At 39.2% G+C, this 14,401-nt stretch overlaps 1 protein-coding gene across 2 annotated transcripts in view; it reads right to left on the minus strand.

Annotated features, from left to right (window-relative positions):
- LOC132405319 (slit homolog 3 protein-like) overlaps window positions 1–14,401 on the minus strand; it is a 630,603-nt gene that overhangs the window by 248,088 nt on the left and 368,114 nt on the right. For both annotated transcript variants that reach the window (XM_059990026.1, XM_059990027.1), the window contains one exon: window positions 2,731–2,802. In XM_059990026.1, the coding sequence (XP_059846009.1) occupies window positions 2,731–2,802 (72 nt within the window). The remainder of the gene's footprint in view (window positions 1–2,730; window positions 2,803–14,401) is intronic.

A 14,401-nucleotide genomic window follows, 5' to 3' on the forward strand; every position in this document is an offset into this window, starting at 1 on the left:
TTAATCACGGGCGAATTTACAATGGCCAACAAGCCTACTAACCAGTACATCTTTGGACTGTGGAAGGAAACCAAAGCACTCAGAGGAAATCCACATAGTCACGGGCAGAATGTACAAACTGCTTACAGACGGTGCCCTAAAGTCCGACACCTGAGTTGTAATAACATCCTGCTAGCCATTTTACTGCAGTGGCACCCACCGTGTTCTGTGTTTTACATGGAGAAATGGGAGGCATAGATACGGCAGCGATATTTAAGAGGTATTTAGGCTCATGAAAAATAATATGGGCAACATGTAGGCAGATGGGGTAGGTTAGACTGGTATCATGTTTGGCGTAGTCCATGTGACTGAAAGGCCTATTGTGCTGTATTGCTCTGGGTTCTATGAGTTTCAGGTGAGTGGACAGTAATGGACATTGATGTCTGAAGGTCAACCGGAAGACCTCCGGACAAATTTTGTTGATAGAAGTATGGCACAATAAGGGAAGAACTTAACAACTATACAACAGCTTTCCCAGGCTTTGACTACTTCAAAGTAGCTGAAAGTAATTGTGGTGCTGAATGGTTAATTTGCAACCACCCTACGGACAAGTAGGACCTACAATAAGATAAATAAGCTCTTTTAGTTTTGTTGAAGTTGGCGGAGTGAGCCAAGGGGCAAGGGGAATTTACACTCCTTCTTCAATTCTGAATGATGTGTCAATCAGTGTCGGATTATGAGTGTTTACAACAGGTGCCACTTCCCACTGCAAATCCTCAATTTCTAATTCGACTGAGGAGTCTTGTAACTTGGGCTGATATGGATTTACTCAACTGCCATAAGTGTAAAGTCACCACCATTCATGCCCAGGTACCTCATGCTATCATATCTGCAACCAGGAATCTTTCTCTGAAAGTCAGTTCTAATGAAAAGAATTCTGTTGAAAAGCTGGAGAAGAAATATTATCCCGTCTTCCAAAGGACTGGAAGCAACTGAATAATAAAATGGATGTGAAAGAGAGGGCATTATCAATATGACATATTCAGAGGTCATGGCTTCAATAAAGCTGCTGGAAATCGTAATTAAGAATTACAATATATTGTATGATAAATTAGCTCTCTTTTGTGCTTAACCGCATGCATTCCTTGAAACATTTACTCAATAAATATAAATCACTTCAACCACTTCACTTAGCCATGTAAGAAAAAGCAATATGTGATCCTACAAGTAACTTGGGTTTCTTTTTAAGCTTATGCTGGTGAGATTAATTCATCATGGGTATCTGCAAGTTACAATGCTCTCATTTTGGAATTTAGAAAGGGGAGTTGATGTAGGTTTTGTTTTTCTGACTCTGGTTGTAAGGATTGATCTGAAAAAAACCCAGATTTAATTATTTGAAAATTAAATACACGTGGATACATGTATTTCCTTCATTCGACTTCTATTCAAAACATGGAAGCATTAACAAAAGAAGACAGGAATGTTAGTTCTGATATAAAGTTGCACCTTTCCTGCCACACTCTAACATCATTGTCTTTAAGGTGCTGGGGAAAATTCAAACAAAAGCACAAGGTTATTGTATATGAGGCTGACTTCCCAAATTTTCTTCACCTCCAATTCCTTTAAGATTCATTGTTCCCTTCCGCCTCATGATCATCCTTGGCCAGTGTAGGTGAAAAGGGAGCATGGCAGCCCCAGAAACCAGCAGACTGAAAGGGAAAGCTGGGCTCAGAAGAGCAGAGGAAGCCTGGGGCAGGTCAAGCCAGGAAATATTGAATACTGTGACAGACTTAATGTGCTGGTGATCTACAGTCCTGTTGCAGTCTTCTTCCTATCTAGAGGTTGTTCACACATTGTGCTGTAATATACAGTAATGTTGAATTGATCAATATAACTGGCTCAACTAATCATTTAATTACAGGAAAATATGGAGTATAGATGTGAATTAACTATTGTAAGCAAATTATTTTCCTAGCTTGCAATGATTAAACCTCAATCCAAATATTTTGAATTCACATCCAAAGTTATTTAGCACATTTATATTTCTGGATTATTTTATCAATTTAAGATTATGGATGCAAAATGGGGAAGAAAAGCTGAATTTAGAATTACATACAAGTATCAATTTCAAAAGCAACAGCTCAACTTAGATATTATATAACCTCTTCAATGCCCTCTCAAGTCAAGTGAAAGATAAATGGGAAGCAAGGACAAAACATCACTGTATAAAAATTTAAACTTAGAAGATCACCTTCATTTTCAACAAAGACTGAATATTTTCTTTAAAAAAACAATTGCTGGAAATCTTAAATAAAAGCTAAAAATCATGAAAAGACTCAACAGGTCAGGTAGCATAAATTGGTTAAGAAGAAGAGTGAATGTTTCAGGCCAATAATCATCTGATGAAAAGTTTTCAACCTGAAAGTGACCTTCTTTCTCACTCTACAGATAGTTCCCAAGTTGCTGAGTATTTCCAGATTCTTTTTTTTATATATACAGTAAGTTGTTTTCAAGGTGTGTGACCATCTGACTCTACTCTGTATTTAATTCTTCACAAAGTGCCTCATACATATTGCATTGAGGCAAGGGAACTGGTTCATTGCTGTGGGCTACCTGTTTTTAGAGATCATGACAAAGAATTTTCAGGCTTGTTGCGACAAAGGTTCAGAATGCAACATAAAACGTGACACAACTCAGAAATATTTGGTGTCATACTCATGACATTTGTGAAAATATTATGGAGCCACTCACAGATTTTTGATGTCAACAATTCCACGGAAAGCCTTCCTGGGAAGAGCTGGAATCCGGTTCTCACTTAGATCACTGTAAATAAGAAATAGTAGATTTACTATTGGAATTCAAGATAGCAGAAGGAAGTTTAGACAAAAGGGAAAGTGTTACATTGAAGAGCAGCCTTTGCAATAATTGACAAATAGCTGGTCAAATGGCTTCGAACAAAGTGTGATTATTTCATGCAATGAAAGGAAATTCAAATCTTTAGACACACTTAGCTTTTGTAGAGTTTAAACCACAATAATTGACTAAACATTTAATTAACCTATTTAGAGCTTCATTAACAGAATAATTTAAAAATAGCACAGTGTTTCCAAGTGTTTAAATTAACATTCTGTTCAAAAAACTGATTTTAATTTTCTCAGTATTTTTTTTAATTTGGCAACATTTGCCCAAGGAGGAAGAAGGCCAATCAATTCTAATTCTCATGAGATTTTCATTCAGTAACAGTCATCGTCTTGGAACAGACAGCAAAGAGAGGAAGAAATGCATTTTCAGACATACAATGAAGACAGAAAGAGAGAGACAAAGATGGAAATGAAAAAAAAAGTTGGGTGAATCACACAAAGGCAGAGGCATATATCTAGCTGACGAAAGTAAAGGATGGGTAGAGAAAGGGATGGAGATTTTATTTAACTGTATGCAACCTATGACCAAGGAAAGTATTAAAAAAGAAGAGAATCAGAAAGCAAGAAAAACAACCACAGGAACAAAATGAGAAATGGAATTTAGGTGATGCAGAGGGCGAGGAAGATCAGGAAGAAGAGGTAAGAAAAGAGAAGAATAGTGAAGGACTCTAATGGAGAAAGTAAGTGGGAAGAATATGAGAAAACAGATGTGAGTAGGGGAAATTGTAATGAAAACACAGGAATATATTGGGAAATTAGTGATATGTAGGATAGAACTCAGGGAGGGAGTATTGGAGAAGGACATTTGATGTCAAGCAAAAAAAAAGGCATTTAGTAAGAAAATTAATCTTTTTAACCACATTAAATAGCTCATGTTTGTATGAATGATGTAATTTAAATTGGCAAGTTTCAGTAACTAATATTTCCATTTAAAACATAATCATATGAGAAACACAGAAATTACAACCTATTCTTCATTTGGTTTTAACGTTCACAAAACTGAACAAAAATTCTGATACATTTCACTTTTCAAACTATTGCCTTTGATTCCTTAACCAATCCAGTAACATACATATTATGACATATATGTCAAATCTTTGGGGAACAAAATATTTTTACAAAAGCTTGTTAGGAACTTCATAAAAATGCACTTCCACAAAAAACAAACTTTTCTAAGAGCTAGTACTTTGAGTGCTCTAATTTGTATCATCTTTGTCCAAAGCAGGACAGTGAGAATAAGATTTGGGTTCAAAATTCTAAGACAGCTCCAAATCTAGATATGGTGGAGAGGATTATTTTTTTTACATAGTTGTCCGAGGCCTCCACAGCATCACAGAGAAAATCAGCATTTGATGTTTGCTTCCAGTCGGGTTTCACCCAGAGTTGATTGTGCTAGATATTATTTCTGGGTGAATCCAGGTACAAAGTGAAATTTGGCCAGACACCTTAAAGGTGTTGTTCACATGAATACACTGAATATTTCTTAAACACACTGAATGATGTCATTATTCCTGTAATACCAAGTTAATTGCAGCAGAAAATTCCACACGCTGTCTGTCATTGACAGTCTCAGTAGAACTGGAACTCATCATATGTGTTTATTGTACTTCCCACTATTGAAAAAGGGTACGATTCTGACATTTGACAAGTAAAGATTTCATCTAGTTTGATCTTAATTAGCAACATCTTGGACGCTGGGCACCACTCCCCTCACTGCAGGTGACCACAAATACATTCACATATCCACAAGTGCTCTTTTTATGTGGTAGCTCTTTATTATGGAAGGGAGAGGCTTTCATTCTGTCAATGTGCAGGTAATTATGGATATAATAAGAAATTTCTGGTGGTCCGCGCTGTGTTTCCAGGAAGTAAACATGGCTCCTTAATCCTTGTGTTCTGGCACATGTGAAATGCTTCATATTGCCCAGGAGAAGGGATCCTGCTGTGAAGACTGGCCAGTACTTTCTTGGCAACCCGTACTGGTGTGCCTTCAAGCACAGCAGCAGAATGCTCTGACTCTGGCTCTGCACAGACCCCAGGATAGAGGAGGAAGCTGAAACGTTGATACGTGCTTTGATATGGGGTGCCTTCCACCAAGCAGATGGAGTAGAGTTCATCCAGGTGTGCTGCATGCTGGGGAACCACTGATAAACAGAGCAGCACCACATAAGTTCAGAGGCTAAAGCCCTTGAGGTAGAGCCCTGAGGAAAGTCAGAGCGAAAGGTACAGGAGGAAGCCAAGGTTCCCAGCAGCCAGCGAGGCGTGGAGATCATAGGCATTGGGAGCTTGTCTGCACGCTGCTATCTTCAGCACCTAGGTTGTACAGCAGATGCAGGAACTCCCTCACACTCTCTTGTGCAGGTCCTCTTGCACTGACTGTAATACAATCATCAATGGATTCCTTCTCTAGTTTCTTTAGTGGCTGAAAGAATGTCCCAGTATGTCTTGAAGTATGGCATTTCACCTAGAGAGCACAGATCACCCTCCATAAGGATTCTGCAGAGCCATAGAGTGACGTGTGTGCAATGTTGCAAATCCTGTGAGTGCAAGACATTTCTTACAGCATTTCCCCATTCTGAGGGATTTTTCTCTTGTGGGAGAAATAACTGCAGCCATCTCCAACCAGGCTGTGCTTGCCCAGGCATCCTAATGCCCAGTATCGCCTTCCTGGTTTATATCTCATTGACCAGGACTTCCTTGGCTTTTTGAGTGATTGTGGGAGCTCTTTAACATCCTCTCCTTCCTTCAAAAAGAGCCATGAGGTGCTTTGCTAGTGTTTGACCTTTTAGAGCTGATTCCTTTCCCTGACATCCACGCAACAATGAGGTAAAGTCCTTTCAAGAATCATGCGGTCCTGTCTCGGCATGTTTATGGGTATGAACCATGCTTACATCACTTCATATTTTGTCCTCTTTCACACTGTCTCAACAAACAGGATACTGGAGGAGCTGGACTAAGAAGGGAACTGCACCATTGTGTTTTGGGAACCCAAACCATCAACTGTCTATTTCCCCTTGTTGATGTTGCCAGAGCCATTGAGTTCCTTCATCATTGGATTTACTGCTCCAGATTCCAGCTTCTGCAAGATTTTCTGTCTCCATTTCATAAGGACTCAATTAGGAGATGGCACACAGCCAGGTTTAGCTCACTGAAAGCGATGGCAATAAAATTTCTAGGCAGTATTTGAAAACATTATCACTATAGCCCACTTGACAAAATGTTTAAGCATTGCCGAGAACAAAACTGTCCAATCTGCTGTTATTAATGGATCAGTGAAGCTATTCCACAAAATGGAGCAAAAGCCTGACTTCATTTGTTATGGACCACACAAACTTACTGCACCAACCCCGCCCTCTTCTCCGAAACTGCTTCCTCACCTTCAAGACCTGATTTTCAAATTGATTCCATAGAAAAACCGGTAAACTTCCTTCCTCCATCATCTTCACAACCGGTGAACTGTCCATCACCACATAGCAGCGGCAGCTCATTGAGCAATTTCTAAAGAGGGAACATTTTTGAGCTTCTCTTCTGGCTATCTGGTGTGCATTGCGATCACTCCTCCCAGAATATGTCCAATTATTATCAAGATCCAGCACCGATGAGCACCAGAAGACAGATCATTATTTTCTTTTTGCTTAACTTGACTTAATATACATAGAAATTTGCCCACTATTAATGAATGTGTGGAATTTTTATTAGTATGAATCCAACCCTGGATTGAAATCAAATGGCATGGAACCACAAAAATAAAACAAATGCAGCCTGAATACAGAAGCTCAAACATTGCTTCCCTCTCTCTCCTACAAAATAAACACAATACATTCTGAAGATGAGATTCTACAGATGCTGGAAACTATGAATAATATACACAAAGTGATGGAAGAACGCAACAAGCCAGGCAACATCTATGGGGCCGTGGGAGGTAGTAGGTAAGAACAAGCAGAACCCAATCCCTGTTTTACTGGCGGGAGGATGGGATGAAGGCAGATGAGCTGGAAATGGAGGAGATACGGGTGAAGGCAGCATCAATGATGGTGGAAATTAAACACCATTCTTTGAAAAAAGAGGACATCTCAGATGTTCTAGAATGGAAAGATTCAATCTAAGAACAGATGCAGTGGGGTCCGAGGGACCAAAAGAAGGGAATAGCATTTTCCCAAATGACAGGATGGGAACAGCTATAGACCAGATAGCCATGAGAGTCAGTAGGCTTGTAAATGCCAGTGGACAGTTTGTCTCCAGAGATGGCGACAGAGAGATCAAGAAACAGGAGACAAAAGTCAGAGACAGACCAAATGAATTTGAGGGCAAAATGGTAGTTGGAGGCAAAGCTGATGGAAATGATAAGCTCAGCATGAGTGCAGAAACAGGTTCGCTGCAGTCGTCAATGTAGCAGAGAAAAAATTGAAGCAGTCCATGTTTCAAGCCTACACTGGTAATGTTCCTCATCTTTTCCTCAATGTCAACTTTTTATTCCCCTCCATAGATGCTGCCTGATGTGCTGAGTTCCTCTAGCACTTCATGTGTGTTGCACAACAGCTGTTGTCACTAAACTGACACCAAACTGCAAAGAGCTCAAGAAATAAAGTATTAGTTGAAGCAATGTAAACATGGAGACATCTTCATGGATACCGAAAGGGCTGGATTGCAAGCTTGTTGTTACATTTTTTTGGAGCTTAACAGATTGGGGAAGAGCAATGACTGCATGGTTTAAACCATGCAAAATTGCAATGCTAGGAAGCTTTTCTTAAGGTGTATTGGAATACAGTTTAACTGATTGTGTATGATGTTTCCCTGTATTATTTCAAGAGGCTGTCTTGATTCATGACTGAACACAGACCACATAAAAGCAAGTGGCCAATTGGTTAAGGTTCTGTGGCTTTGCGCAGGACTTGAGGACTTGGCTTCCAAGCACCCTCTTCCTGAGATGGCAAAAGGCTGGGCAGGCACATTGAAAGCTGTTGTAAAACTCTGGCTAGGTCCACACCTGGAGTATTGCATAAAGTTCTTGTCACCCCACTATAGGAAGGATGTCGAGGCTTTGGAGAAGGTGCAGAAGAGGTTTACCATAATACTGCCTGGTTTAAAGGGCATGTGCTATCATGAGAGCCTGGATAAACTTGAGTTGTTTTCTTTAGAGTAGCAGAGGCTGAGGGGAGATCTGATAGAAGTTTAGATAGAGTAGATAGAGAGAGGGGCATAGTTAGAGTAGACAGGGAGAATCTGTTTCCCAAGATTGAGATGTCTAATACCAGAGCTCATGCATTAAAGGTGAGAGGGGTAGATTCAAGGGAGATGAGAGGGGTAGGTATTTTACTCAGAGAGTGGTAGATGCCTGGAATGTGTTGCCTGGGATGGTGGTAGAGGCAAATAGATGAGAGGTTTTAAGAGATGTTTGAATGGGCACATAGATGTAAAGAAGATGGTGGATTGTGGACTTTGTGTAGGCAGGAGGGATTAGTGTGTGGGTGCTTTTGACTTGCTCTTTAGCTGGTTCAGCACACCACTGTAGGTCAACTGGCCTGTTCCTGTATTGTACTGTTCTATGTTCTAAATGTTATCTTCAGTATCTGCCCTCACAGAGAGGTGGTCCACATTTTCCATGCTCTTGCTATGAAGCTTCATTGTTGGATGATGGTGTTGTACAGTCAGTATGGGGTAGCAGAACACCTTTGTTTGAGGATGCTGACTGTGAGCCCATCCTGTTGTATATTTCAATGAACCAGTTAATGGTGGGAACCTAACAGAAGCAGCATTGGTATACTACAGTTTGACTTATGAGGTTGGGATGATTTTCGTTCTTGTTTGGAGATAATGTAAATTGAACAGCTTCCCATTAGTCCCATAGATTATTTCCACTCCATCAAGAAGCTTGTTAAGGTGAAATGGTGTGCCTTAGGCTACATCCACACTAGACCAGATAAATCTGTAACCAAAGCTTTTTCTCTTCACTTCGACCCTCTGTCCACACTGAAACGGTGTTTTCCTCCCCCGAAAATGGAGCATTTCCAAAACGCTCTCCAGAGTGTGTAAATCTGAAAACTCTGGTTGGGTGGTGTAGTGTGTACAGGGTAACCGGAGCTTTTTAAAAACAGTAAGTCAGACTGGACAGACTAGAAAAACTTAAAACAACGGACAAGATAACACTGATACAGACATTAAAACATTCATACATTTAGCAAGGTGCTTTATTAATGCAACAGAGTTTGTCAGTTTTTCAATGTTCGTCGTCAACCAGGTCAATCTGTCCGTGAACTCCCTGACGGTTGCTTCTGCACGCTTTTTTTTACTTTTAAGTTCTCCTGCACGAGAGCCAACAGCTGTCCGTCATCTTAAGTTTTTCTAGTCTGTAACTACACAAACATGCACTTTTACACTGAGATTCAACACCAAACACGTCGCTTGTTTTCGGTAGATGTGTCCTGTGCATGCGCAGTAGGAGGAGATTCGCCGAAATCTCTGTTTCAATGTAGACAGAGATACTTTTAAAAATGCATAGTGTGGACGTTTTTACGCGAAACTGGCATTTTCAAAATTATCCAGTCTATTGTGGATGTAGCCTAAGATTCTGAAAGCTCAAAGCATTGGAAAAATACCACCAAATTCATTGGCAAGATAATCAACCAACATTAGTGTCCTCTTCGAGGTTAATATGCAAAGCATTAAGGACCTATTTACACTCAATTAGCTTCATTAGGCAGATTTCATTTTTTGCATACCTAAAACCAGAGTCCCCAAATAGATGTATTCTGTCACTGTGAGAGATACCAGTCAAAACAAACAATTCAACGATGCTCCCTGATCCCTTTTGAGAAAAGTGAAGAACCCTCATTGATCTCTGGTAATTATTAACCCACAAACTGTCAAAGTACAGTGCAGCACTGAGAATATCCAATCTATCCTTTAGAAATACATAGAGGCTCATTTTAAATGGTGGAAGTAACTCCTTCTGACCCAACTGTGGCACAGCTTGCCTTTCCTACATTGGCCTCATCAGCCACGTTTGGAATCCACAAATATCGAGTGGAAGCAAGAGACTTGTAAGAGAAGAAATACCCATGGATTTTGTGACTACTATCCTTGTTTTGTAGTAAAATATAACTTTCCAATGGTTGTTTATTGGTCCAGAGATCTTCATTAGTCTGTGGCCCCTCTAGGAAATCAAATAATTCAGTGGTAGGAAGTGCCACATCATATAACCATATATTCATATAACAATTAAAACACGGAAACAGGCCATCTCAGCCCTTCTAGTCCATGCCGAACGCTTACTCTCACCTAGTCTCACTGACCCACACTCAGTCCATAACCCTCCATTCCTTTCCTATCCATATACCTATCCAATTTTACTTTAAATGACAATACCAAACCTGCCTCTACCACTTCTACTGGAAGCTCGTTCCACACAGCTACCACTCTCTGAGTAAAGAAATTCCCCCTGGTGTTATCCTTAAACTTTTGCCCCCTAACTCTCAACTCATGTCCTCCTGTTTGAATCTCCGCTACTCTCAAAGGAAAAAGCCTATCCATGTCAACTCTATCTATCCCCCTCATAATTTTAAATACCCCTATCAAGTCCCCTCTCAACCTTCTCTGCTCCAAAGAATAAAGACCTAACTTGTTCAATCTTTCTCTGTAACTTAGGTGCTGAAACCCAGGTAACATTCTAGTAAATCTTCTCTGTACTCTCTCTATTTTGTTGACATCTTTCCTATAATTCGGTGACCAGAACTGTACACAATACTCCAAATTCAGCCTTACCAATGCCTTGTACAATTTTAACATTACATCCCAACTCCTATACTCAATATTTTGATTTATAAAGGCCAACATACCAAAAGTTTTCTTCACCACCCTGTCCACATGAGATTCCACCTTCAGGGAACTATGCACCATTATTCCTAGATCACTCTGTTCTACTGCATTCCTCAATGCCCTACCATGTACCATGTATGTCCTATTTGGATTATTCCTAACAAAATGTAGCACCTCACACTTATCAACATTAAACTCCATCTGCCATTCCTCTAACTGGCCTAAATCTCTGCAAACTTTGAAAACCTACTTCATTATTCGCAACGCCACCTACCTTAGTATCATCTGCATACTTACTAATCCATTTTACAACCCCATCATCCTGATCATTAATGTATATGACAAACAACATTGGACCCAGTACAGATCCCTGAAGCACACCACTAGTCACTGGCCTCCAACCTGACAAACAGTTATCCACCACTACTCTCTGGCATCTCCCATCCAGCCTCTGTTGAATCCATTTTACTACTTCAATATTAATACCTAAAAATTTAACCTTCCTAACTAACCTTCTGTGTGGAACCTTGTCAAAGGCCTTACTGAAGTCCATATAGACAACATCCACTGCTTTACCGTCATCAACTTTCCTCATAACCTCTTCAAAAAATTCAATAAGATTTGTCAAACATGACCTTCCACACACAAATCCATGTTGACTGCTCCTAATGAGACCCTGTCTATCCAGATAATTATATATACCATCTCTAAGAATACTTTCCATTAATTTACCCACCACTGATGTCAAACTGACAGGCCGATAATTGCTAGGTTTACTCTTAGAACCCTTTTTAAACAATGAAACCACATGAGCAATATGCCAATCCTCCGGCACCATCCCCGTTTCTAATGACATTTGAAATATTTCTGTCAGAGTCCCTGCTATTTCTACACTAACCTCCCTCAAGGTCCTAGGGAATATCCTGTCAGGATCCAGAGATTTATCCACTTCTATATTCCTTAAAAGCACCAGTACTTCCTCCTCTTTGATCGTCATAGTTTCCATAACTACCCGACTTGTTTTCCTTACCTTACACAATTCAATATCCTTCTCCTTAGTGAATACCGAAGAAAAGAAATTGTTCAAAATCTCCCCCATCTCTTTCAGCTCCACACATAGCTGTCCACTCTGATTCTCTAAGGGACCAATTTTATCCCTCACTATCCTTTTGCTATTAATATAACTGTAGAAACCCTTCAGGTTTATTTTCACCTTACTTGCCAAAGCATGAGGCTTGCATGACTGCTAGATTCTTCCACCCGTTAATTTGTATGTTGATATGAATTTAAATGAGCTAAATTTGATTGGACATAAATAAACTAAAATACTGTTTTTCAATAGCAGCTTGTCAATTGCCATTTCAAGTACTTAAGTAATGGCTCTTTTCAGTGTCTTCCTTCCCTCTCAGTCTTTGTTGCAGTTTTTCAATTTATAGTACACAATGTTAATATGGTCAGCAGCTGAACAGAAAGAATTCTCTGATAGTTAACAAACTAGAAATATTATTACTCTTATTTTACAGAGAACTGTAGCTAAAAACATAGATGTTCACAGTCAACAAAAGAAGTCATTGATGTGTACTTATGCATGACCACGTCAGTGTCAATACGTATAGATTGTGTGATTAAACAACTTACATAAAAACCTTGATAACGTGATCCAGTTCACCCAACCAGAAGCAGGTAATTAAACACCGTAACTTCAGTTAAATTGAATAAAAGTAGTTTCAGTCCAAAGTTCGAAGTACATTTATAATCAAAGTATGTATTCTTTATACAACCTTGAGATTCACCTTGTTACAGGCAGCCACAAAACAAAGATACCCAATAGAACCCATTAAAACAACAGAAGGCTTCAAATATGCAATGTGCAGAGAGAAAAAGAAAATCATGCAAACATTAAAAGTAAGCAAATAACATGCAGAACTGAAGTTTATGCTTCAGAGGCTCGTTAGCTGCAGCTCAAGGCCTCCGTTCAGTGCAGAGGTAAGTAAACCTGACGGAGCAGTGGGCTGAGTTTCACTGCAGAGACAAATAAACAATGGGATTTATTTCCTCAGAAGTTTGTGAACTACTGGTTATTCATGTGCATGGGTGCACGTACTGTAAGTCTGTATATGCCTGTATGTGTGTGTGCGTGTGTGTGTCTATGTACGAGTGGTTGCATGCCTGTGTGTGTGTCTATGTGTCTGAGTGTGAGCGTGTGTGTGTGTGTGTGTGTGTGTGTGTGTGTGTGTGTGTGTGTGTGTGTGTGTGTGTGTGTGGGCGTGTGTGTATGTGTGCAAAACTGTTCCCTCTGAGCTGCATGGGTGCGCAGTCGTGAAGTAGCTAAAATGCTCTCATGCACGTAGCCTTTGCTGCCGTGCAACTGGAATTTTCTTTTATATAATGTTTATATAATTTTCTAATTAAGTTAATATAATTTTGAAATATCCTGTAGTGGAAAATGAAATTTCCTATAAGACTGTCTTTGTGAGCATTTTGAAACTAACTGCATGTGACTGTATCATTACTGCTGAAGCAATAAATAAATTTGATAGCAACAACAATCCTGATATTAATACACGGTGATGTTTATGTCAGATGGGGCAAATGTTATGCTTGGAAAGAATAATGGTGTTGTAGCAATTCTTCAATAAGAAATAAAGCATCTGTCTCAGTAATACTGTGTTGCACACACTCCTGCAAACAATGTTTACAATGTTCAACAGGTCATCGGTTTAAAAAAGGTAAGCTAGAAGAATTAGATGTCACAGAATATGATGTTGTGTTATTTAGACCACTGAAGAAAGTAAGATGACTGTCAAGATATTTTGCTGTTACTGCTTTAATGAGGAATTACAAGATTTTGATGATCTCATCAGCAACTACCTGAAAGTTTTGACCAATCCATAATATTGAGTACCATTAACTGTCCTTAACAATGTTTTATAAGATTTGGCCTTTCTTTATAAATTTCACCAGAAAAGCTGTTTGAATACCATTGAAGTATTGCAGTCTGCAAAAGCAAAAATCGACAAGTTACAGTCACAATATCTTAGTGATACTGTTTATTTTAGCAACAAAATGAAAGATCTGCTTGCATCTGTAGGTTCTGATGTTGATACAATGTCTGATTCATTTGATTTATATGATTCATTCAATGTGTGTGTTATCATTTGAATAATAGAATTCCTGATGATGAGTTAAGAGATTGGCAAGCTTTTGACTTTGTTGCTATTGCAAACACAACTAATTTTGAATTTGGAAGAGAATATCGTATAACTGACAAAACAAATACTCAGCTACTGTTATGAACTACAACAAAAGCTTTGCCTCAAAAATATTGCAACAATACTGTAATTTCAAAATTTTCATTTCTGAGAAAGTTAAGACTAGTTCAATTAAGACATTCACTGATATGTTGAACTATGTGTTTAGAAATGAAGAATTTGGAGAACTGTCAAAACTTGTTGACATTGTTGGAACACTTCAAGCTTCTAGTGCTGACTGCGAATGCGGATTCTGTTTTACGAATTCAATCAAATGTAAACCCAGAAACAAACCAGAAGTGGAATATTTGGATGATTTAATGAGGATTAAGTATTTATTAGGTAGATAAGTCCCCTGATCATGATGGGATGCATCCCAGGGTGCTGAGAAAATTGGTGGAGGTCATAGTAGATGTGTTGGTGATCATTTATCAA

This window comes from Hypanus sabinus, chromosome 15, assembly GCF_030144855.1.
Source record: "Hypanus sabinus isolate sHypSab1 chromosome 15, sHypSab1.hap1, whole genome shotgun sequence".
NCBI classification, from domain to species: Eukaryota; Metazoa; Chordata; class Chondrichthyes; order Myliobatiformes; family Dasyatidae; genus Hypanus; species Hypanus sabinus.